This window comes from Capricornis sumatraensis, chromosome 9, assembly GCF_032405125.1.
Source record: "Capricornis sumatraensis isolate serow.1 chromosome 9, serow.2, whole genome shotgun sequence".
NCBI lineage: Eukaryota > Metazoa > Chordata > Mammalia > Artiodactyla > Bovidae > Capricornis > Capricornis sumatraensis.
Window position 1 is genome coordinate 20,677,553 of NC_091077.1, and position 22,881 is coordinate 20,700,433.

The 22,881-nt window shown below is 51.9% G+C and overlaps 1 protein-coding gene and 1 non-coding gene across 3 annotated transcripts; one reads left to right on the forward strand and one right to left on the reverse strand.

Annotated features, from left to right (window-relative positions):
* Positions 1–1,421: 1,421 nt before the first annotated feature.
* GNA15 (G protein subunit alpha 15) lies at positions 1,422–21,285 on the reverse strand. Of its 2 annotated transcripts, XM_068980235.1 has the most exons (8): positions 21,029–21,285; positions 12,376–12,560; positions 10,343–10,497; positions 9,480–9,608; positions 6,710–6,839; positions 4,965–5,118; positions 2,088–2,350; positions 1,422–1,549 (listed from the first exon to the last, which is right to left on the reverse strand). In XM_068980235.1, the coding sequence occupies exons 1-7, from the start codon at positions 21,171–21,173 to the stop codon at positions 2,124–2,126; spliced, it is 1,125 nt and encodes a 374-aa protein (XP_068836336.1). In that variant the 5' UTR covers positions 21,174–21,285; the 3' UTR covers positions 1,422–1,549; positions 2,088–2,123. The 2 variants fall into 2 exon arrangements, with proteins under 2 accessions (XP_068836336.1, XP_068836335.1); XM_068980234.1 differs by having other exon boundaries at positions 1,428–2,350.
* Positions 15,658–15,730, forward strand: TRNAV-CAC (transfer RNA valine (anticodon CAC)). Its single transcript has one exon. It is a non-coding gene; the product is annotated as a tRNA-Val (tRNA).
* Positions 21,286–22,881: the final 1,596 nt, after the last annotated feature.

Here is a 22,881-nt window from a genome sequence, read left to right on the forward strand (position 1 = left end):
TAAGAAGAGCAAAATTGGACACAGACACACACAAGAGGAAACGGCCATGTGAGGACAGAGGCAGAGACTGGAGGGATGCCACCACAAGCCAAGGGACACACAGAGCCACCAGGAGCAGGAAGAGACAGGAAGGACCTTCCCGTGGAGCCTCTGGAGGGAGCTCAGCCCTGCTGACCCTTTAGTCTCAGACGCTGCCTCCAGAACTCTGAGAGATTTCATTTCTGTGGTTTTAAGTCCCTCTGTCTGAGGTACTTCATTACTGGAGCCCTGGACAAGCCACAGAGCTGACCAGCACTCTTCAAAATGGTCAAGGTCATCAAAGACAAGGAGAGTCTGAGAAACCATCCCAGCACAGAGGACCTTAAAGAGATGCGATGACAAAATGTCATGAGGGATCCTGGGTGGTGTCCCAGGACAGAAAAAGGGCATTAGGGGAACACAGGAAATGGGAATATAGAGTAGACTTCAGTTAATAATGTTTCAGTGTTTGTGTGTGTTAATCACTCATGTGACCCCATGGACTGTAGCCCGCCAGGCTCCTCTGTCCATGGGATTCTCCAGGTAAGAATACTGGAGTGGCTTGCCATTCTCTTCTCCAGGGGATCTTCCTGACCGGGAGATTGAACCCATGTCTCCGGCATTGCAGGTAGAATCTTTACGGTCTGAGCCACCATACCATATTAATATATTAATAATATGGGAAATCAGATATGGTTTTATAAGGCAACTCTGTCTTCACAATTTTTCTATAAACCTAAGACTTCTGAAAATAGTTAATTTAAAAAAAAATTTAAAACAACAGACTTCCTTGGTGGTCCATTGGTTAAGATTCTGGGCATCCACTGCAGGGAGCACGGGTTCAATCCCTGGTTGGGGACCTAAGATCACCCACACTGCGCAATGCAGGAAAAAAATTTTTAAAAGAAACCAAAAAACTGTTGAATGAATAATAGAGTCTTGGCTCAGCCATCTTCAGGTGTGTAGCCTCAGTCAAATTATTCAGTTTCTCATGTGCCTCATTTCCTCATCTGTAAAATGGGGGCAATGGGATTTGTGCCACATAGGACTGGCCTGAGACCAGGATATGGTGAATAGAGTCATCATTGTCTCCATCAGAGATGGCTGGTGGCTGCTGCTGGAATTTTGGGTGAGCAGCAACAGAGGGCCCGCTAATACGACCCCATGGTCACAGAGAGAGGCTGGACTTCACTTCCTGGCTTAAAGTGCACACAGTCCCGCAGAGCTCTGTGTTCTGTGCCCTGCACAGCGGATGGACAAGTAGAACTTCTTCCTTCCTTTGCCATGTTGCTACCCTGTCTGGGACAGGAGACTTGCGACAGGACAGCGGGGGCCAGGGCTAGGGGGTGGGGTGTTAAACAGGACGCCCCTAAGAAACCAAAGGTCTCCAGAATGTCGTTTCTTTAATGTCCACCCTGCAAGGGGCCATGCAGAAGGTGAGGGAAAAAATACAGAAGGCTGTAAGATGCAGTGCTCCTGGCTTCCAGCCTGGGAATGAAGGCGGATGCCTGTGGACCTCGGTTTCCTTCATCTGCAAACCGAGGTAAGACACGCTTTGAGCCAAGAGGCTCTGAAAGGGCATCTCTTTCTCCTAAGAAAACGGAAGTCCCTGAGCTCCTCAGACCTCAGGCTGGGATGTCGGCTCCTGTCCGCTAGGGGGCGCCAGATCCCGCGTCCCCGGCATGAAGGACCACTCCCCCTATCCCGGGGCTGGCACGGAAGCCCCAAAGGGTCTCTGCCTAAGAGAGGACATGCCTATAGGTGGGGGTCCTGAGAGAGCCCCACCCACCCAAGTTCTGGATCCCTTACTCTTTTCTCCCTTTCCTGCACCTTGGCCTCCTAAACGGCCACTGTATTTTCTCTCAGAGGAGGTAAACCGAGTCGAGGGAAGGGGGATCCAGAGGCTGTCCTGACGAGGAGCGGAGAAGGAAGGGGTTAGCGACCGGCTTTCCACGCCGGCTCACTCGTGGTCCTTCCTCCACCTGGGTCTGGGGCTGGAGCAACATGGGGCCTCTGGACTAGCTGAGAGCCGGCCCACCCCGCGCCCACTGCCCGCAGGTTCCACTTGCCCCTCGCGGGTCCGAGTTCGGAGCGGCAGGCCTGGGTCACAGCAGGTTGATCTCGTCCAGGTAGCGGGCCAGGACCGAGTCCCGTACGTCCTTGAAAACCTTGCGGATGTTCTGTGTGTCCGTGGCGCACGTGTAGTGGCTGAAGAGGCGGCGGGAGCGCGAGCCCTTCCTTCCCCCGTCGGCACTGTCCACGCAGCCGGCGTACATGCGGGTGTACATGTCCAGAATGAACTTCTTGGCTGCCTCCGCGTCCTGCTTGGGGCCTGGGGACAGGGGTGGGCAGTCAGAGCACGCGGCTCGTGTGGCAGGTGAGAGCCCACCCCCCCCCCACCCCCCAACCCCCACCCCGGGACCAAAGTAGACTCTGGACAACATCGGGGCTGCAGGAACCATCCGGCAGGGTTCCTGCCAGCCTCCACCATCTTTTGTGTTTCTAGCCATTCACAAGACTGAGGCCCAGCCGGCAGGAGTCTCAGGGGTAGGCTTATTTGGGTCACATGGCCTGGAATGGACCAATGAGGCTGGTCTCTGAGACTGCACAGAACCGTGTTAAAGACCCTCTCTCTTAGCTGGGCTTGGAGCCTGGAGGTCCAGAGAAAGAAATCCTGGGGAGATGAAAGAGAAGGGAAGGGATGGCTGCCCTGGTGAGGCACACATGGGATTTCCAGCCCACCCATCTCTCATTCATATACGTGTGTGTGTGTGTGTGTATACATATATACATACATATGTATACATATATACATATACACATGGACACACATATATATGAAATATATATATAAAGAGAGAGAGTGAGTCAAGGGCTTCTGGAACCCCCCAAGACCCGCCTCCACTACTTACAAGTTGGGCTACCTTATCTATTAATCCGCCTAACCTCTGAGAGTCTGTTTCCTCATTTGTTTAAAACGGGATCATAACAGTCCTAGGCCTCCCTGAAGTGTTGTGAAGACTCAGTACAATCAGGTCGAGGGCTCCGTGTTCAATAAGAGAAGCTTTCAGGAGTCTATACTATCATCATTCTGTCAGAAAGGCAGGTTCCATAGTGGTTACCACCTGCCAGCTTTGGATCCAGGAAACCTGGGTGGGAATCCTGCCTCTGCCAGTCACTTGCTGTGTGACTTTTGGCAAATAACTGTACCTCTCTGTGTTTCAGTTTCCTCATCTCTATAGTGGTGAGAAGCATGAGTGCTACTGAACAGCGATTTTTTAATGACCATTTTTAACAAGTCAGTACACGAGGGTGCTTCCATCAGTGTTAGATGTATTAGCTGTTATTGGCTTATTATTATTGTCATGAATATTATATAGTAGAGAGGAGAGAAGACCATGAGTCAGAAGTTAGCAAAGGGTGCTCCAGCCTCTGTGGCTGGGAGAAAAGGATGAGTTATGGGGGTTCCCTGCGACATGAAGGAAAACAAACCATCCTCAAAACGATCTACTTTATCCCTGTTTCCAAACTCTCCAAGCCATGGTCCCACTTCCAGAACTGCCCAGGGGATGCTCGAGGAAGAGGGAGAAGAGTGTCCAGGCCACCTTCCTGGAACAAGCTGACATCTGTCACCCAGACCTCAAGTCTTGTGGGTAAGATTGGGTGAGACTGGCCACACAGGCTCTGACAGACCAGCAGTCACACCTGTGGCTGCTACTGCTGCTGCAGCTAAGTCGACTGTGTCCGACTCTGTGCGACCCCTATAGACGGCAGCCCACCAGGCTCCCCCATCCCTGGGATTCTCCAAGCAAGAACACTGGAGTGGGTTGCCATTTCCTTCTCCAATGCATAAAAGTGAAAAGTGAAAGTGAAGTCGCTCAGTCGTGTTCGACTCTTAGCAACCCCATGGACTGCAGCCTACCAGGCTCCTCCATCCATGGGATTTTCCAGGCAAGAGAACTGGAGTGGGGTGCCATTGCCTTCTCCGCACACCTGTGGTGACATCATCAAGACTTACACACCAAGCTCATGCTAAGGGTTTCACTTACTGTGGTTGATTGTGTATTAGGATGAATACACAAAACTCACAATTTGGTGAATACATCAAATCCATGTTCACTCAGAATCTCAGAATATGACCTTATATACAAATAGTGGGTTTTGCACGTGTAATTGGTTAAGCTGAAATGAGATCACACTAGGTTAGGTCATGTCCTAAACCCAATGACTGGTGTCCTTGTAAGAAGAGAAGTGGGACTTCCTTGGTGGCACAGTGGATAAGAATCCGCCTGCCAGTGCAGAGGGACACAGGTTCCATCCCTGGTCTGGGAAGATTCCACGTGCCACAGGGCATCTAAGCCTGAGCTCTAGGGCCCATAAGCCATAATTACTGAAGCCCATGCACCTATGGCCTGTGCTCCACAACAAGAGAGGCCACCGCAACAAGAAGCCTGTGCACCACAACGAAGAATATCCCGCACTCCCCACAGCTAGAGAAAGCCCAGATGCAGCAACAAGACCCAGCACAGCCAAAAGCAAAGAAAGAAAGAAGAGACGAGACAGACAGAGACAGAGAGTCATGTGGCAACAGAGGCAGAGACTGCAGACATGCAGCTACAAGTGAAGGAATGCTGGGGATTACAGTGACCGCCGGAAATCAGGAGGGGCCTGCTTCAGACTTCTGGCCTCCTAAACTATGAGGGGGAGATTCCTGCTGCTTTCGGCACCCAGTATTAAGGCTTCTGTTACCTTCTCCCCATTCGACGGAGGGGGAAGCTGAGACTCAGAGGTCTCTGGCAGAGATCAGAGATGGGTCTGGAGCTCAGGTCTGTCCGACTGCACTTGGAACCCCAGTGACTCCAGGCTGAGGTGTGGCCTGAACCAGCGTCTCTCTTGGGAGCTGCTTTTGGGAAGTGAAGGATATAGAAAGTTCTAGAACCACTCACCCCGGAAACTGGGGAAATAGGTAGCCAGGTGGGAGGTGGGGATCTTCTCCTCCAGGATGTCGGTTTTGTTGAGGAAGAGGATGACGGAAGTGCTTTTGAACCAGGGCAGTTCCAGGATGGTCCCAAACAGGGCCAGACTCTCCTTCATTCGGTTCTGGGTTGGGAGGCACAGGCTGGTCATGGATCCAGATGGATGCTTGGCCTGAACAGGAGCCCTCCCCGCAGGCGGAGATGGGGTGGCAGCCCACCATCCAGCAGCCTGAGGCTCCCCAGTTCCCGCCAGGCTGGGACTCAGGGCAGTGGGGCCAGCTGCCTGTGTGTGCCCAAGATTGTTTTGTGCCTGAACTGGTTGGGCTAGTGTACTCCACCCCCAAATTCATGTCCACCTGGAAATTCAGAATGAGACCTGATTTGGAAATAGGGTCTTTGAAGATGTAATTAGTTAAGAATCAGTCACACTGGAGTAGAGTGGGCTCTGACTCCACTGTCCTTATAGAAAGGGGAAATCAAAGGACTTCCTTGGTGGCCCAGTGGTTAAGACTCTGTGTTTACAATGCAGGGGGCGAGGGTTCCATCCCTGGTTGGGGAACTAAGATCTCACATGCCACGCAGCATGGCCAAAAAAGTTTTTAAATTATTTTTTAAAATAGGACACAGGGAGATGGCCATGTGAAGATGGAGGCATAAATGGTGTGGTGTCTTCTCCAGTCAAGGGACCCCAAAGAGTGTCAGCACACCAGAGGCTGGGAGAGCCTGGAACAGATTCTCTTTCACAGGGTCAGAAAAAAACAGCCCCACTGACACCTTGACCTCGGATTTCTGGCCTCCAGGACCACGAGACAATAAATTTCTGCGGTTTCAGCTCCACCACCCACTCCCCACGACCAGCCCTACCTCCCAATTTGTGGGACTTCATCACTGCAGCCCCAGCAAAGTGGGACGTTGTGTGTGGCTCGATTCAAGCAAGATCTGTGTCAGAATGACCTCAAATTGATTCTATCTGACTCAGTTTGATTCTATCTGACTCAGCCCGAAAGTACAAATTATAACACCTGACCCTTGGATCCTGAAACTGTCTATGTGAAACTTTAACCCTGAAAAGTGCACATGTCAGAGATAATAGTGTGCCCAACCTCCACCGTGCTTTGGTCGTGTCTGACTCTTTGTGACCCGATGGACTGTAGCCCGCCAGGCTCCTCTGTCCATGGGATCTCCCAGGCAAGGATACTGGAGTGGGTTGCCATTTCCTCCTCCAGGGGATCTTCCTCACCCAGGAATTCAACCTGCATCTCCTGCGTCTCTTGCATTGCAGGTGGATTCTTTGCCGCTGAGCCACTAGGGAAGCTGAATTAGGAGGAGAATTCATGAAAAGGAGAAGAATCCTGAATAAAAACAGGACACAGCCCCATGCCCACAGCATGACCGCTACTCCCAGGACAGCACACACTGTGCTTCAGGGTGTGGGAATAGGGTGGTGTGCCTTGAAGCTTGAGTATCCAACTGTGTGTGTGTGTGTGTGTGTGTGTGTGTGTGTGTCCCCAGGGTCCTTGTCTCACAAATACTTGTGGATCTGTGTGTTGGGGTTCAATGGTCTGGCCACAAAAGAGTGGACAGTGAAGCTCAAAGCCACGCCAGACACACAAAGACTCCCTCAAGAGTGGCAGTAGGCTTTCCTGCTCAGTGGAGGGCCAAGGAGTAAGAAGGGCAGGGGAGACGGCACCCCCACATCCCCAGTGGCACCTCACCTCTTGGTTGTTTTCCTCCAAACACTGGTCATATTCACTCAGCGAGGCCAGGTAGATGAGGGCAATCACGTTCTCAAAGCAGTGGATCCACTTCTTCCGTTCTGACTTTTGGCCCCCGACGTCCACGATCCTGTGGGGAAACCATCTCCTGTCAGAGCTCAGGCCCAATCAGGGGCCCTGAGACACGGCACCCCAGACCCCAGTCATGGCTGGGACATGCCACAATCAACATTAATAGCAGCAAGAATAGATGCTAGCCACCTGTGTGTGACTGCCTTTCACCCCATGGGGTAGGCATCACTATTATACCCATTTTACAGATGAGAAAACTAAGTACAGAGAGGAGAGGGGACTATCCTGAACTTCTGTTGCACTGGGCTGCCTTCTACCCCACAGTAGAGGACGGCTGATTGGACACATACTCACTCAGCTTGCCCTGTTTTGATTGATGACCCAGGGGAAGTAGCAAAATGTCTCCAGAACTCAGTTTTCCATTGGCTGTGCTCTGGGTGACCATGAGAGCGTCCAGCAGCCACACAGATGGGCAAGAGCCATCCCCTTTGTTTGCGTCCCAGGACGAGTGTTCGCCTCCACCCCCAGACACACCACAACAAAAACCTGAGCCCTCCCGCCTTCCTGTTGTCTGTTCTAAGAAATATGGGTCGCTGATAACAAACCCTGCGTCATTTACCCAGGGATGCGACCATTACTCAGGCAGCAGGCAGGAAATGCCAGAAGCCTCAGAGCAAGAAAAGACTTGCCCTGATGTACAGGAGGAAAATCCAGGCTGGTGCCTGAGGCTCCTGAGTCCCCAAACCGGCCTTTCTGGTGATCCCAAGATTCCTTCAGACCCTGTGTCCAGAGTCATATGGGGGAGGCAGTGGCTTAGAGTGGGGCTCCAGAGGTTGAGACAGCTGTGGGGTTCGCTTACTCTCCAGCCTCCCAGCTCAGAGTCTCCCTGTCCTCTTTGCCCTCACCTTTCCCTTGAGAATGGACTCAAGTTTCCCCTTCTGAAAATTCCCCTCCTCTACCCAGTCTTTCCTCTGAACTTCCCCAACCACTCCTTCTGCTCCTAAACTTTCACCAACTCACCCATCCACCTGTGCATCCACCCACCCACCCACTCATTTATCCACCTTTCCACCCACCCATCTAGTCACCCATCTGTCCACATATTCACCCAACCATTCATGCATTCATCCATCAATCTATCCATCTATCCATTCATACAGCCACCCATTGATCCATCTATCCACCTACCTATCCGTCTATCCATTCATCCACCCAACAATCCACTCATCCCTTCACTCATCCCTTCATCCATCCAGCCTTCCATCCATTTATCCACCCATCTATCTACCCACCCATCCGTCCGTCCAGTCTTCTATCTTCTCAGCCATACACTCGTATTTACAAACTTCCACTCTGACATTCAGTTGATTATCACTAGAGAAGCAATGCTTCCCAGATGGCTCAATAGTCAAGAATACACCTGCAATGCAGGAGACGAAGGAGACGTGGATTGAATCCCTGGATTGGAAAGATCACCTAGAGGAGGGCATGGCAACACAAGCCTGTATTCTTGCCAGAAAAATCCCATGGACAGAGGAGCCTGGCGGGCTGCAGTTCAGGGAGTCGCAAGAGCTGGACACAGCTGAAGCGACTGATCACACACACTCACTCAATATCACATAATAAATATATCAGTCAGAGAAGTAGCAGAATCAGTCTCAAGCTGTAACTTCAAGGGGCTCTCCATCTAGTGGAGGAGACCCAAATGCAAACAGTCAATTATGAACCTTCTTGTTTCAAAAGCATGGAGCCAAGAGGGAGGGCCATTCAAGGAAACAAGAGATCAACATGAGTGGGTTGAACACGAGGTTTTCAGGCACACCTGCACAGCTCTCTGCCACCATCTTGCCACTGAAGATTCTCTAAGGGCCGATCCCAGAAGTTGCTTGTCTCTCTGACCTTTCCTCGGTCTTTGACACTGGCCATGGCTCTACATGGACCATTCTTGGCTATACTGGACCCCCACACCTCTCTGTCTTCCAGCTCAGGCCTGTTTGCACCCAGCCATCTCCCAGATGTCCCAGACTCCTCAGACCCAACCTGCCCCCAAATAACTCCATCGGCTTTTCTAACACCTCCCTCTCTTCCACCACCACAGTGGTTTTTACCATCTACACCATCTTCTTGATGGGAAACTCACAGCGAGTCATTTTTGACTGCCTGCTCTAATTCCCACACTCACCCATTCTACATCAGAAACATTTCTTGCACAATTCCATCATTTCCATCCTCATGGCCACTGCCCAGACCCTTCCCAACCCTGTCTGCCTGAATCATGACTCCCGTCTCCTCCTGGGTCTCCTGACGCCCAGCCTGAACCCCTCATTGATCACTAGAGAGATCACCGTCTGAGCTTTCCCAGCCCCAAATCAATCCCTCTGATCTAGCCCTGACCCCACAGTCTGCCTCCTCCTTCCCATCAGCCCATAGCTCTAGTGAACTCCTAATCATTCTTCAATGCCCTAAGACCAATGCCTCCTTCTCTAGAAAGACTTCCCCTTCCAGAACTCTGGGGGCTATGGGTGGGCCCTTCCAGGTCCCAGTCGTGACTCCATGGGGGGATGGAGATGCCTATACCCAGCTTTGCCTCCTCCAGCCTGACAGGCCCTTGGTGGGCTGGGACAGACAACTCCTACTCAGCCGTCAGCACTGCAGCTCCTTTGCCCCTCCTGCAAGAGCTTCCAAGCTCTGTGCTCACCTCAGGTTGGTTTTCTGCACGGAGAAGCAGTACTCGTTGATCCCGGTGGTGGGCATGCGGCTGCGGAGCACGTCCTGTGCGGTAGGGATGTAGCCCTCTTCCGTGATACGGTCCAGATTCGACAAGTAGCTGTGGAGACGGAAGCCCTGAGCGCTGGCCTTGCAACCTCCCTTTGCTTCTCAGATTTCCCCTGACCCAGGGCCCCATGAGAACCCTGCTGGGGGAGGAGAGCCCCCAGAGAGGGGCCAGCATTTCTGTGGGTCCCACGTGGCTGAGGAGCACAGCCTGAGGCCACGGGAGCCTCAGGGAGCAGCAGCTTCATCCTCAGGGCAGTGTGTCTCTCTGGGGAGGTGTCACCCCAGGTGAGTCACTGCCGCAGGAGCAGTGATACCCTTGAGCACTAGAAGCCAGCATTGAGCCCAGGACACCATCACCCCAGGAAGGGTCTCATGCCAGAAACGGTGTCACCCCAGGGCAATGTCATCCTAGAATAGTCACCTTCGAGGTGCCATCACTCCAGAAACGGTGTCATCCTAGGAGCTGTGTCACCCCAGAAACATCACCCCAAGAGCTATGACATCCCAGAAACAGCGTCACCCCAGGAGCTCTGTCATCCCAGGAGCTGTGAAACCCTGGTAACAGTGCACCCCAGGAACTGAGTCACCTGTGAGCAATGTCACCCCAGAAACACCCTTATCTGGGAGTCAAGACCACCCACAGCACTCCCGCAGTGGAAGCTGACCAGCCTTGGGGCCCCTCTGCCTGCTTGGATCCCTGGGAATGGGTCTCTTTGGACTGTGTCCAGGCACGGCCTCCCGCCCCAGACCCCGGTCCCTTACCCGGCCCGCGGACCCCAGACTCACTACACAGCCGAGTCAAGCAGGTGGAACTCTCGCCGGCGCTCATAGCAGGCGCGGATGCCGCTGTCCTCCCACAGCCACTTCATGGCCACGGCGTGGCGCTTCTCGAATTTGGTCACCTTGTAGGGGTCCTGGCTCATGATCACGCTGGCGTGGTGCTGGGAAGGGACGGACGGGGTGGGTCAGAGCAGCAGGACAGGGCGGGCGGGGGGCGGGGCTGCCCTCCTGCCGTCTCCGCCCCCTTGGCGCGCGTGTCTGCAGGCCGCAGGGGCAGCAGGGGCGCGCGCGCAAGGAGCACCAGTTCGGGTGACCCTGCGCGGGGCAGCAACCTCTGCTCCATCTGTCCTCTTTGCTTTGCACCGGAAGCAGGCTCTCTTGTTTATGTTTGAATTATCTTTTTATAGAAGTAATTAAGCTACCATGAGGTCATGAAGGTGGCCCTAGTCCAGAGTGCCCTATAAGAAGAGACTGGAGCACAAACGCAACGGAAGGATGGCCGTGTGAGGATACAGAGAGGACAGCCGTCTGCAGGCTAAGGAGAGAAGACTCATAGTGAACCAGCCCTGAGGTCTTAGGGGTCAGAACCCGTATACACTGCTGGGGAGAATGTAAACTGGTACAGCCACTGCGGAAAACAGTTTGGAAGTTCCCCCCAAATTAAAAATAGAGCCACCAGGAATTCCCTGGCAGCCCAGTGGTTAGTATTCCACACTTTTACTGCCGAGGGTCCAGACTCAATTTCTGGTCAGGGAACTAAGATCTCACAGGCTGTGTGCAACGGCCAAAAAAATAAATAAGCAAATAATTTGTTTTTAAACATATAGCTACCATATGATCCAGCAGTTCCACTCCTGAGTATGAAATCAGGATCTCGAAAAGATATCTGAACTTTCAGGTTTATCCCAGCGTTATTTACAGGAGCCAAGATGTGGAAAGAACCTAAATGTCCATCAGTGGATGAATGAATAAGGATGTAGATATAGGGACCACTATGCAGCCTTTAAAAAGGAATAAATTCTGCAATAGGGGACAAGGCAGATAAACCTTGAGTACATAATTTTAAGTGAGATAAGCCAGTCATAGGACAGATCCTGCATGATTCGACTTACACAAAGAATCTGGAAGCAGCAAGTGCAAGGATACAGGGAATAGAATGAGCTGAGGGGACGGGTTGGGGGTTGATATGACTAAAGTTTCCCTTAGTCAAGGCGAACACCTTCTAGAATTCTTTCTTCATGACATTGTATCTGCAGTTACTGATACTGTATTGTGCACTTAAAATTTGCTAAGAGAGTAGATTTCATGTGGAATGTTCTTCATACAATAAAATATTTAAAAAGAAGGGTGGAGACTCCCTGGTGTTCCAGTGGTTAAGACTCCCTGCTTCCAGTGGAGGAGGTGCAAGTTTGATCCCTGGTCAGGGAACTAGGATCCCGCATGTGGTCTGGTGCAGCCAAAAATAAAATAAAGAAATAAGAAAAGAAGGGTGAGGTGACAAATGGTCTGCATAGCACTGTTCCCTCAGCAGGGTGGGGCAGGGTTCAGGAACCAGTCCGCCATAATAATACTTCTAGAACAAGACACATGCCCACTCAGGACTCCTGCCAGGCATCATAAGGTCCAAGGGAGAGATGACTGAGCCTTGGGGGTCCACGGGGGAACCCTTGAGGTGGGGGCACATGCTGGTGCTGAAAGTGAAACCGTTCAGTCTCTCAGCCCTGTCCAGCTCTTTGCGATCCCATGGACTGTAACTCACCAGGCTCCTCTGTCTGTGGGATTTCCCAGGCAAGAATACTGGAATGGGTTGCCATGCCCTTCTCTGAGGGAATCTTCATGACCAAGGGACTGAACCCAGGTCTCCCGCATTGCAGGCGGATTCTTTACCTACTGAGCCACCAGCTGGTGCTAAGCTGCCTTACCTGCACACCAGGATCCCAAGAAACCTTAGAGGGGGCGGTTCTTAAGAACTGAGGCGATCTGAGGGAATGCGGTCCCACCTGGAAGCCCTAAGGGAGCCCACTCCCCACAGGCCTCACCTTGCTCTCGGGCCAGCTGAAGGGGATCTGTAGTCGTTCCATAGCTTCGATCATGGTCCTCATGGATATGAAGATGTTCTGGTAGACTAGCGGCCGGAAGTTCTTGCGGTCCTCCTCCGAGTAGCCCGCCCCATGGATGATACGCATCTGCTTGATAAACGTGCTCTTTCCACTCTCGCCAGGACCTGGAGAGGTGGCCACTGTGGTCAGCTCAGCCCCTGGGGGGCTCCTGCCACCTGGCACCCGCCACCCCCGGGCAGTGGGGCTCCAATCCTGGCTCCGTGACCCTGGGCGAGCACCTTCACTGCTCTGAGCCTTTATGTCTCCACCTGTGAAACATGGTTTGCTGGAGGGTGTGAGGGTTAAACTGGTTCATGAAAACGTAGTCCTGGAGGGTCGACAAACCACTGGCCCTCAGACAAGGCTTGTCAGTGCCTGTTTTTGTTTCATTTTTGTTTGTTTGATTTGATTTTCTGTTTCATCATTACTACTTATTTGGCTACACTGGGTCTTCTTGGCAGCATGACGGATCTAGTTCCCCGACCGGGAGTCAAACCCAGGTCCCCCACATTGGGAGCTTGATGTCTTACCCACTAGACTCCCCTGGGGAAGTCCCTGTTTTTTGTTTTGTTTGCGTTTTGTTTTTGGCTGAGCCGCATGGCTTGTGGGATCTCAGTTCCCCAACCAAGGATTGAACCAGGCCCTCGGCAGTCAAAGTGTGGAGTTCTAACCGCTGGACCTCCAAGGAATTCCTGACAGCCACCTGTTTTTGCATGCCAGCAAATTTTTACAGTGTGCATGGTTTTTACATTTCTAATTATTTTCACGATTACAATTTTTACAGTTTTTAAATGGTTAGTTTTTGCCTTTTTAACATGGCTGAGAGGAATCTAGACACTGTTTGATGACACCTGAAAATTACATGAAATTCAGGTTTCAGAGTCAGTAAATAAAGTTCTGGACTTCCCTGGTAGCTCAGCTGGTAAAGAATTCACCTGAAATGCAAGAGACCCCGGTTTGACTTCTAGGTAGGGAAGATCCCCTGGAGAAGGGATAGGCTACCCATTCCAGTATTCATGAGCTTTCCTGGTGGCTCAGATGGTAAAGAATCCTCCTGCAATGCGGGAGACCTGGGTTTGATCCCTGGGTCAGGAAGATTCCCCCGGAGAAGGGCATGGCAACCCACTCCAGTATTCTTGCCTGGAGAATCTCCATGGACAGAGAAGCCTGGCACGTTACGGTCCATGGGGTCTCAAAGAGTTGGACATGACTAAGCACAGCACAGCAAATAAAGTTTTAATTGGCACACGGCCACACCTGGTTGTATATAAATTATCTAGAGCTGGTTTCTGGGGATAGCAGCACAGTTGAGCAGTCAGAGACCCTCCAGCTTGCAAAGCTGAGAAGATTTACTGTGTGCGCTGTTTAGTCGCTAAGTCTTGTCTCTTTAGAGACCCCATGGACTGTGGCTCTCCAGGCTCCTTTGTCCATGGGATTCTCCTGGCAAGAATACTGGAGTCGGTTGCCATTTCCTTCTCTAGAGGATCCTCCCGACCCAGGGATTGACCCCAAGTCTCCCACATGGCAGGAAGATTCTTTACCACTGAGCCACCTGAGAAGCTCAAAACGATTTTATATCTGGCCGTTTACAGAAAAAGTCTGTGGACCCCTGGCTTAGAATGTGCTTTGATATAGTAAGAGTTACATTCGTGTTCACTACCATTAGCAGTAGTAGTCTTTACCGTAGTTATAATTACTGTTATCATTATTTGCTCTAATTATTTCAGGTAGAGGAAGTTTTATGAAGGAAATACAATAGGACAAGTAGAGTGATTAAGTGACTACTGCTAAGTGCATGGAACACTTCTCAGTGGAGGTGACACTGGGGTTGAGATCTGAAGGCTGAGAAGGTTGCTCCCGTGTCAAGGTGTGGGGAAAGGGAGCACCAGGCAGCGGACACAGCATGTGCAAAGACCCTGGGGTAGGACTGTACCTGATGTGTTTGACAAACAGATGGGAGATCCATGTGAGTGGAGCAGAGTGAGCAAGGGCGAGGGAGGAGGGAAGGGCAGGGAGGGGATGCGGCTGGTCATGCAGAGGCTTGTGGGCTACAGGAGAACCTGGGCTTTTACCCTCGGGGAGATGGAAGCCTCGAAGGCTGTGGGCAGAGGAGGAGCAGGACCTGACTCAGGTGCTCACAGGTGCCCTCTGGTTACTGCAGGGAGGACTTCCCACTAGCCAGATGGTTCAGGCTGACCCAGGTGGCCAAGTGGAGTGAGACAGAACCCACACAACCTCACAGTGGAACAGAGTGGGATGAGGCTCCTTGCAGGCTCACCTACAGAATTTCCAGGGCCAAGTGCAGGATGAACCTTCAGGGCCCTTCTGAGTGCAGGGTTGCATGGCCCAAAAGCCAGGAGTGGGTCTGTGATATTAACACTATAACCTTCCAGAGCCCAGGACCAGGAGCTCAAAGAGAAAGGCCTGGCTTGCTGCTGTCTGAGCCCCGATATCTCCCTCTTGGAGCCTCTGTTTTCTCATCTGTGAAATGGGCTTGACAGCCAGGTGAGAGGTACATGGCCAGGAGGCCTCTTCCCACACCTCCATTACCCTGCCAGCCCCTGGGGGACCCTGGCGTGGGGTCCCTCCAAGGGCGGGGGCACTCATGCAGGAGGAACTGAGACCAGCCGCAGAAAGGGAAGGGGCACCCTGGCTGGAGCCAGAAAGAGGAACCGGGAGCAATGGGAACATAGTGGGGAGGAGGCAGGGAGTGCGGGAAGTGGCAGAAGAGAGCGTGCTCTCTCGTATCACTCATGGCGGGGCTCCAGGCCCTCCCTACTCCCAGCACATTTGAGGGCAGTGAGCGGTAGGCTGGCGGCACTACTGCACTTGAGATCCAAGAAAAATAATCACTTTTCTGTTACCTGAAAAGACATTCATGGGGAAACTGGAAACACTGGTGGGACGTGACAGAGACAAGACTGCAGCACGTGCATCAGCCGCTCATCATCGTCCTGGGGGTCTTTCCTTTTTAGTGGGACCCAAACCCACAGAAGTATTTGGGGGATAAAAAGGTGAAAAGTAATTATCCTCCAATTAAAAATAAATAAAATTTTAAAAATATATACTGTTGCTGCTAAGTCGCTTCAGTTGTGTCCGACTCTGTGCGACCCCATGGACCACAGCCACCCAGGTTCCTCCATCCATGGGATTTTCCAGGCAAGAGTACTGGAGTGGGTTGCCATTGCCACTAAATATATAAATGTATAGCAAAGCGGGACTTCTCTGGTGGTCCAGTGGCTAAGACTCTGCACTCACAATGCAGGGGTCCTGGGTTCAATCCCTGGTCAGGGAACTAGATCCCACATGCCCAAACTAAATGATCTGATGCTGCAACTGAAGATTCTGTATGCTGAAACTAAGACCCACAGCAACCAAATAAATAAATATTTTTAAATGCAACTACATTTAAAAAAATAAATATATAGCAAGTAAGCTATAGACATACATTATGTTAATTACAAATATATACACACAGATATATATAGTGTATATGTGTATGCATATGGAGAGGGAATAAAGGGCATGAGATAAAATATTAACATTTTCAGAAGAATCCAGTATAACTTTTCTAGAACTCTGAAAGCATTTCAAAATGTAAAGTTAAGAAAGTTGGGGGGGTGAGTTCTGCTGTTGAGGCATGATGATGGCTTCTCGCAGGTGGAGACCTGAGCTCCCTGGGCCCAAAATTAAAAAAAAAAAAGTGGGGGGGAAAACCCCTCAAATACCAGGTGAGATACTGCGTTGGAGGCTGAAATGAGAAAAGGGTATTTGTGGAAAAACCAGTGAAATCTAAACTTTGGATATGAGTTCACAGAAACTTAAGGGCACAGTTCCCACGTTAATATCTCAGCTATGACAGCCCATGGCACTTATGTAAGAAGTCATCATAGAGGAAGCTGTTCAGAAGTTGGGAATTCTTTGTGCAGTCTTTGCCATGTTTTTGTCCATTGAAAGTGATTCCAAAATAAAAAGTTTCCAGGACTTTCCTGGTGGTCCAGTGGTTAAGATTCCATGCTTCCAATGCAGGCGGCATGGGTTTGATCCCTGGATGAAGAACTAAGATCCTGCATGCCATGCAGCATGGCCAACAATTAAATAAATAAAATGTGTACTATAAACAAATTAATAACAGACACCATCCGTGTGGAGCCACCTGGCTTAGATTCTGAAATTCCTTGGGTTTCAGGACAGAGATACATCAAACTCACTAAATATTCCTGCAATGGGACATCTGACTATCACAGTCGGTGAGATAAACCCACCTCACCTCCCACTGGGAAACCTAGGGAGATGGACTGGTCTCTGCTTCTTAACAGCTCTATTTATTTATTTATTTGGCATATCACATGGCACGTGGGATCTTAGTTCTTCAACCAGGGATTGACCCTACATCTCCTGCAATGGAAGCGAGGAGTCCTAACCACTATTCTTCCTGGAAAGTCTGAGATAGGCTGGTCTCTGATGCTTCTGCGATTTGGAGATGGTAGAGATGGCTGTGAGTTCTGCCACCCTGACCTCCCTCTCCCAGTGTGGTGGGCGGCCCATGCACCAGCTCCCCCAAGTCCACAAGAGGAATGGCCCTTGGCTCCACTTTTCAGGTGGAAAAACTGAGTCCCAGATTGGTTGGGTCCTGCAGTTGGTGAGTGGCCAGATTGGGACTAAAACCCAGTTTTGAGTCCAGAGTTCTCGGGCTCTTCCATGATCATTCTGGGAAGTTCCCCAGGTGCTGCTTGAATCATTGTCATCATCCGGGTCTTCCCAGCGACAATGATTTAAGTCTTAGTATCTGCCAGACCCTGAGCCCAAGTCCTCTCTGACTGACCTTGGTGGATCCTCACAAACATTCCCGCTGTGTTCCCATTCACAGTGAAGATGTGGGGGCTCAGAGAGGTGCAGTGACTTTCCCAAGGTCACACAGCTAATGGAGAAGCAGAGGAGTAAAAACAAACCCTTGTGGATCCTTCACCAACAAAATAGGATGTGGCCGGTAGGCTGAGTCAGGCATCATCAAAATATCAGTTAATAGGTCTTTTCTCCACACACTCAGAAGCTCATTGGCTCCTCTGGGTGCTGCCAAAATGGCAGTGAGACCTACGGCAGGGGACTGCATTCTTTGACCTTCCTGTGAGCTGCTCCTCTGGGAGCACAAACAGAGATCTCATCAAGCAACAGTTAATTTTGTTGGGATGCACTGTTTCATTAAAGAAAAAAAAAAAAAGCCTGGTAGCCACCCACAACTTGGGTTTCATGACACACGTGTGAGTCCCAACCTGAAGTCTGAAATACTTCACCTTTCCAGCCGTGACTCCTAGAACCACTGAGGATTCAGGAGCCTCTCATGGTATGGTTCAGGAAGCTCCCCAAATGACGCTGAAAAATGTAGGAGAGCTGTCTCCACCTGGCACAGCCTCGCAGCCCAGACGGGAAGTGGCCGCTTCCTCCTGGGCACGGGAGAGGAAGTGGAAATGCAGAGGCCAGGAGCTGCGCCAAGTCCCAGGCATCACAAGACACCAGGCGGCTCCTTCCATGGGGAACCACAGCCCCCAAGCCACCGTCCACTCCTGGAAGACGGAGCTCCTGGGGCCAAGGGGGTCAGGCCCGGGCAGCTGGAGACCACACAGACCAGCTTCCATGCCCAGCTCTGCCTCCAAACCAGCTGCAGACCCCAGACCCAATCCTGCCACCTCCCTGGGCCTCAGTTTCCCCATCTGTCACTGGGGTTCTGTGGGGGCACATTCGCAGGGCAGTCAACAGTGTGGAACCAGAATTCTAGGCTCCAGTCCTGGCTCTGTGACTTTGGGCAAGTTGCTTCACCTCTCTGGGCCTTGGTTTCCCCATCTGGGGATAGAAATGGTTCCCACCTCACATAGGACAGACAGAGCTGGCTTCTTTATTATTATTATTATTATTATTGGACGGGGGCACACTGCATGGCATGCAATATCTTAGTTCCACAAAAAGGGATCAAACCTGCACCCCCTGCCGTGGAAGCTTGGAGTGTTAACCACTGGACCACCAGGGAAGTCCCAGAGATGGCTCCTTTAATTGTTTGCTTCAGACTCTTCCCCCTTCTCAACATGGTGACTACCTGCCAGGGACAGACCCCTGGTCCCTTGGGCTTCTTCCTCAAAAGGATCAACCACCTCCCAGGAAAAAAAAAAAAAACTTTTAAATTCAATTCCTGTTTTTAAGGAGGGAGGGTGTGGAGGCAGCCCTTGGGGCTTGGATGGGGGTGGTTGAAACCACAGTCCAGCAGGCTGTCCACAGGGCCACATCAGTGCTTGGACATGTGAACAACCTCCCTTCTCCCCTCCCCCCACCCACCACGAGCAGAAGCGTCTTCCTGATTTGGGGCTGGCTGTCCAGGAGTCAGTGGAGCAAAGGACTCTACCAGCTCTAGGAAGATACAGTATAACTCGGGGGAAAATCACTCCAGAAACTGGATTCATTCATTCATTTGCTCATTTATAAAGTATGCCTTCATGACCAGGCCGCTGTACTCCTGAAAAATGCTGAGGACGCAGGAGTGGATAAGATGGACATGGTCTCTACCTCTGTGTTGCTTGCTGTGTGACTGGAGAGACAGACAGTGAACAAGGAAACAGGAAAATACCAGACAGTGTGTCACAAAGTGAGTGCTATGAAGAAAAACTGGGCAGAGGAAGAAGGACGGGTCTGACCTTGAAGCCAGGGAAATCAGGGAAGATGTCTCTGAGGAGGCAGCACTTGAGCTGAGACCCACCGGCCAGGCAAAGGCTTGTGGGGATACTGAGAACCCTCGGCAGGGAGAACGGCAAGTGCAGAGGTCCTGAGGTATGGTTAGAGAAACCTGAGATGTTCAAGGAAGGATCGCTAACACTGACAAACCCCTAGCCCAACTGAGCTCCTAGCTTCCCCAAAAGGAAGAGAAGACAAAGAATGAAAAAAGAGACATCACTACAAATCCTACAGACATGAAAGGATGACAAGGGAATGTTAGAAACAATTGTACGCCTCTGTACTTGAAAACTTCAAGGAAACAGACAAATTCTTTGGAAGCTACCAATAACCAGAGCTCACAAAAGAATAGCCTACATAGCTCTATTTATTAAAAAATAGTAAATACCTTAAAAAAATAAAAATAAAAATGAAGAAAAGAAAGTAAAAAAAAATAGTAAATACCATATCATATATAAAAGCCTAGTTATTTTAGAAAGTGAATAGAGATAGTTATTAAAGTCTTAATTAAAACTTTCCTGCGACTTCCAAAGGAAGACTCACAGCAGGGACCATGGGTTCGATCCCTGGCCAGAGAACTAAGAGCCCACACGCCATATATGGCGAGGTCAGAAAACCAAAACAAAATAAAAACCTCCTCCAGGCTCAGACAGCTTCACTGGGGTGCTGTGCCCCACTTTCTCCTCTCTTTCCACCCCTGAGGGCTGCCCCTTCCCACTGAGCAAGAGAAGAGACAGGGCAGCTATCCAGATGACCAAGCCCTGCCCTTTGTCCCAGGGCAGGCCGGTGGGATTTGGGGACCTCAGGGCCTTCCCCAGCCCTCATCCAGGGCTCAGGCATTCCCAGGAGACCCTCCGAGGTTGGGGTCCCTGGGCTTAGGCCTGAGGGGCTACACACAGGGCAAAGTGGCTGGGGGAGTGGACGCTGCTGCTGCTGCTAAGTCACTTCAGTTGTGTCTGACTCTGTGTGACCCCATAGACGACAGTCCACCAGGCTCCCCCATCCCTGGGATTCTCCAGGCAAGAACACTGGAGTGGGTTGCCATTTCCTTCTCCAATGCATAAAAGTGAAAAGTGAAAGTGAAGTCGCTCAGTCGTGTCTGACTCTTAGCGACCCCATGGACTGCAGCCTACCAGGCTCCTCCGTCCATGGGATTTTCAAGGCAAGAGTACTGGAGTGGGGTGCCATTGCCTTCTCTGGAGTGGACACATGTGGACCATAAGACGTGAGGTCTCAGAGGTCACAACTTCAGAGCCTTCCAATCCGTCACACCCGAATCACCCCAGCTCCCACACGGTTTTGTTTACCTCCTCTTCTTGCTGCCGGAAATTATTTTATCTACTTGTTAGTTTACAGGCTTATGGTCTGGCTCCGTCACCAGAAGCTGAGGTCCCTAAAGTCAGGGACACACAACACTCCATCTCCCCTGCTATTGTACCCCACCTCCAGGAATTATGCAGTACATCTTGAATGAATGAACCGATCCATCAATTAATCAATCCATCAAAGGTGCTTGGCCACGCTTTCCCCATGGGACTTGTCCTGATAAACCACCAGAACAAACCCAGGTCAAGCCCTCAGAGGGACGGAAGGGTCCTGGACTCTCCACGGTCGCAGGGCTAGGCTGGAGGTCCCAGCACTGGGCAGCTCATTCCCTTATCATGACTCAGGAGCCTGTAGGGTGGGCTGGGCCAGCCAGGCCAGAATTGGGCCACCCAACTGAGCCACCTCCACCCCTGCAGATTCCCAGGAGGTGGCTGGGCCAAGGGAACGGGCCCACAGCTCACTCCCTGGGAGGAGGAATCGAGCCTCAGTCAATTCATCCTGAAAGTGGGCTCCCAGGCTGCCCCGCCCTGGGTGGCCTCCGACTCACCCAGAAGCAGCAGTTTCAGCTCCCCTCGGTCGCGCTTCTTCTGCTCCAGGAGGATCTTGTTGATTTCCTGGTCAATCCGGGCTGCCGACTTCTCGTCCTCGGTCAGACACCAGGGGCAGCAGCGCCAGGTGAGTGAGCGAGCCATGGCAGGGCCTCAGCGGCCACGAGGCGGCATCGCCCCCGCCCTCACCCAGGGAGGAACCCCAGCCCGGCCACTCTGGGGAGGGCTCCAGGGAGCGGGCAGGAGGGGCCTCCCTCGTCGTGGGGGTCGCCCCCCCAGGGACCCCCTGGCTTCCCGCCCTGGGTTACCGGCTGGGCCAGCTTCTCTAGGCCTGTGCGCCAGCTCCGGGGTGGAGGAGGAGAAAAGATGCTGGCTCAGGGCTCCCCGCCCATCCCCAGACCTGCCTGGCCCGGCCTGACAGGTTGACGGCAGAAGAGCTCAGAGATGAGGTGGGCGCCTTGGGGAAGGGCGGGCCAGGGAGGAAAGGCCAGCCGTCTGGGTGCACGCTGGGCCTCCTTCCTCATTCTGGAGAAGGGGTGGACCTGGTGCTCCGTCCTCCCTGGGCCTCTGAAGCCCGCCCTGGCCCACGCCCCTCTTCCCTTCCTCTAGGCCAATTAGACGCAATCCTCAGAATACCTATCACCATCTTTATTATTTATTTTTTTAAATAACTTTTTGGCCATCCTGAGAAACATGTGGAATTTTAGTTCCCCCACCAAGGATCAGACCAGCGCCCCCTGCATTGGAAGCCTGGCGTCTTAACCACTGGACCACCAAGGGAAGGCCCCCATCCTGATATTTTTTTAAAAGAACATCCAAGGCCCAGGGGCACATACTGCTTTAAGCACTTTTGTGTATTAGGGGAAGCGGGTTTCACACAGACAGCGCCCCAAGTTCATTTCAGCCCCCTGCACAGATGGGCACATGGAGGCACAACCAGGCCTGACTCCCGGGGGAGGCTCTCCCACCCGTGGGGCCCCAGGGTTTCAATGCAGAGCAGGCAGCTTTAGAGCCAGGGCCATTCGTTCTCCCTGCAAACTTGTATGTGGCGCCTCCTATGTGGCAGGCAGTCTACGCAAAGATGGGACTCAAACGTCAAACGCCCCCCTACCTCCCTGTGTGATACCCTTGACAGACAAAGAAATACCTTAAATATATGTATATCCAAGCCTATCAGATGGTGATAAAGTGTATGTGAGAGGAAAATAAAGCCCAGGGAGAGGATGGGAGATGTAGTGGGGCTCATTTGTGTCTTGAAACGTGGGGCAGGGGGAGCCAAAGAAGATCACTCTGACAAGAGGACCTTTGGGACCAGGACGAGAAGCTGGACAGGGAGCCTGGCCATAGTGAGAATCTCGGGAGTGGAAGCTGCTCCCAAAAAAGCCAAGAAGTCACCATGCCAGGTCTCCAAAAGTAGAGGGGGACCAGAGGGTGAATTGTGGCTGGTCCCCCACTGACTGCCTCCAATCTGGTAAGAACTTTGCTGTGTTTGGGAGCAGAATGCTCTAGGAGAGGTTCTAGAAACTTCTAGAAAGTTCCCAAACACCCCTCTCCCCAGAGATACACAGAATCCTGCAGCCTCCGGGCCCCTCCCAAAGGTGCTGGTGAGACCCAGATAGGGTACGTGTTGCACTTGGGACACATAGCTGCAACCGTCTCCCTCCACCACGCCCTAGCCACGACCGGTGTGGTTTTCTTGCTGTTGATTCATAACGACTGGCAGATGGGAAGTTCGATAGGGGCCCCCTTGGGTCACTGGGGCCCGGCAGGCGCTGCCCTGCCCACCCCCATCCCCGCCCCCTGACCGGATGGCTGTGGGGAGGGGATGTTCCCTGGGGCCTCGAGGTCTGGG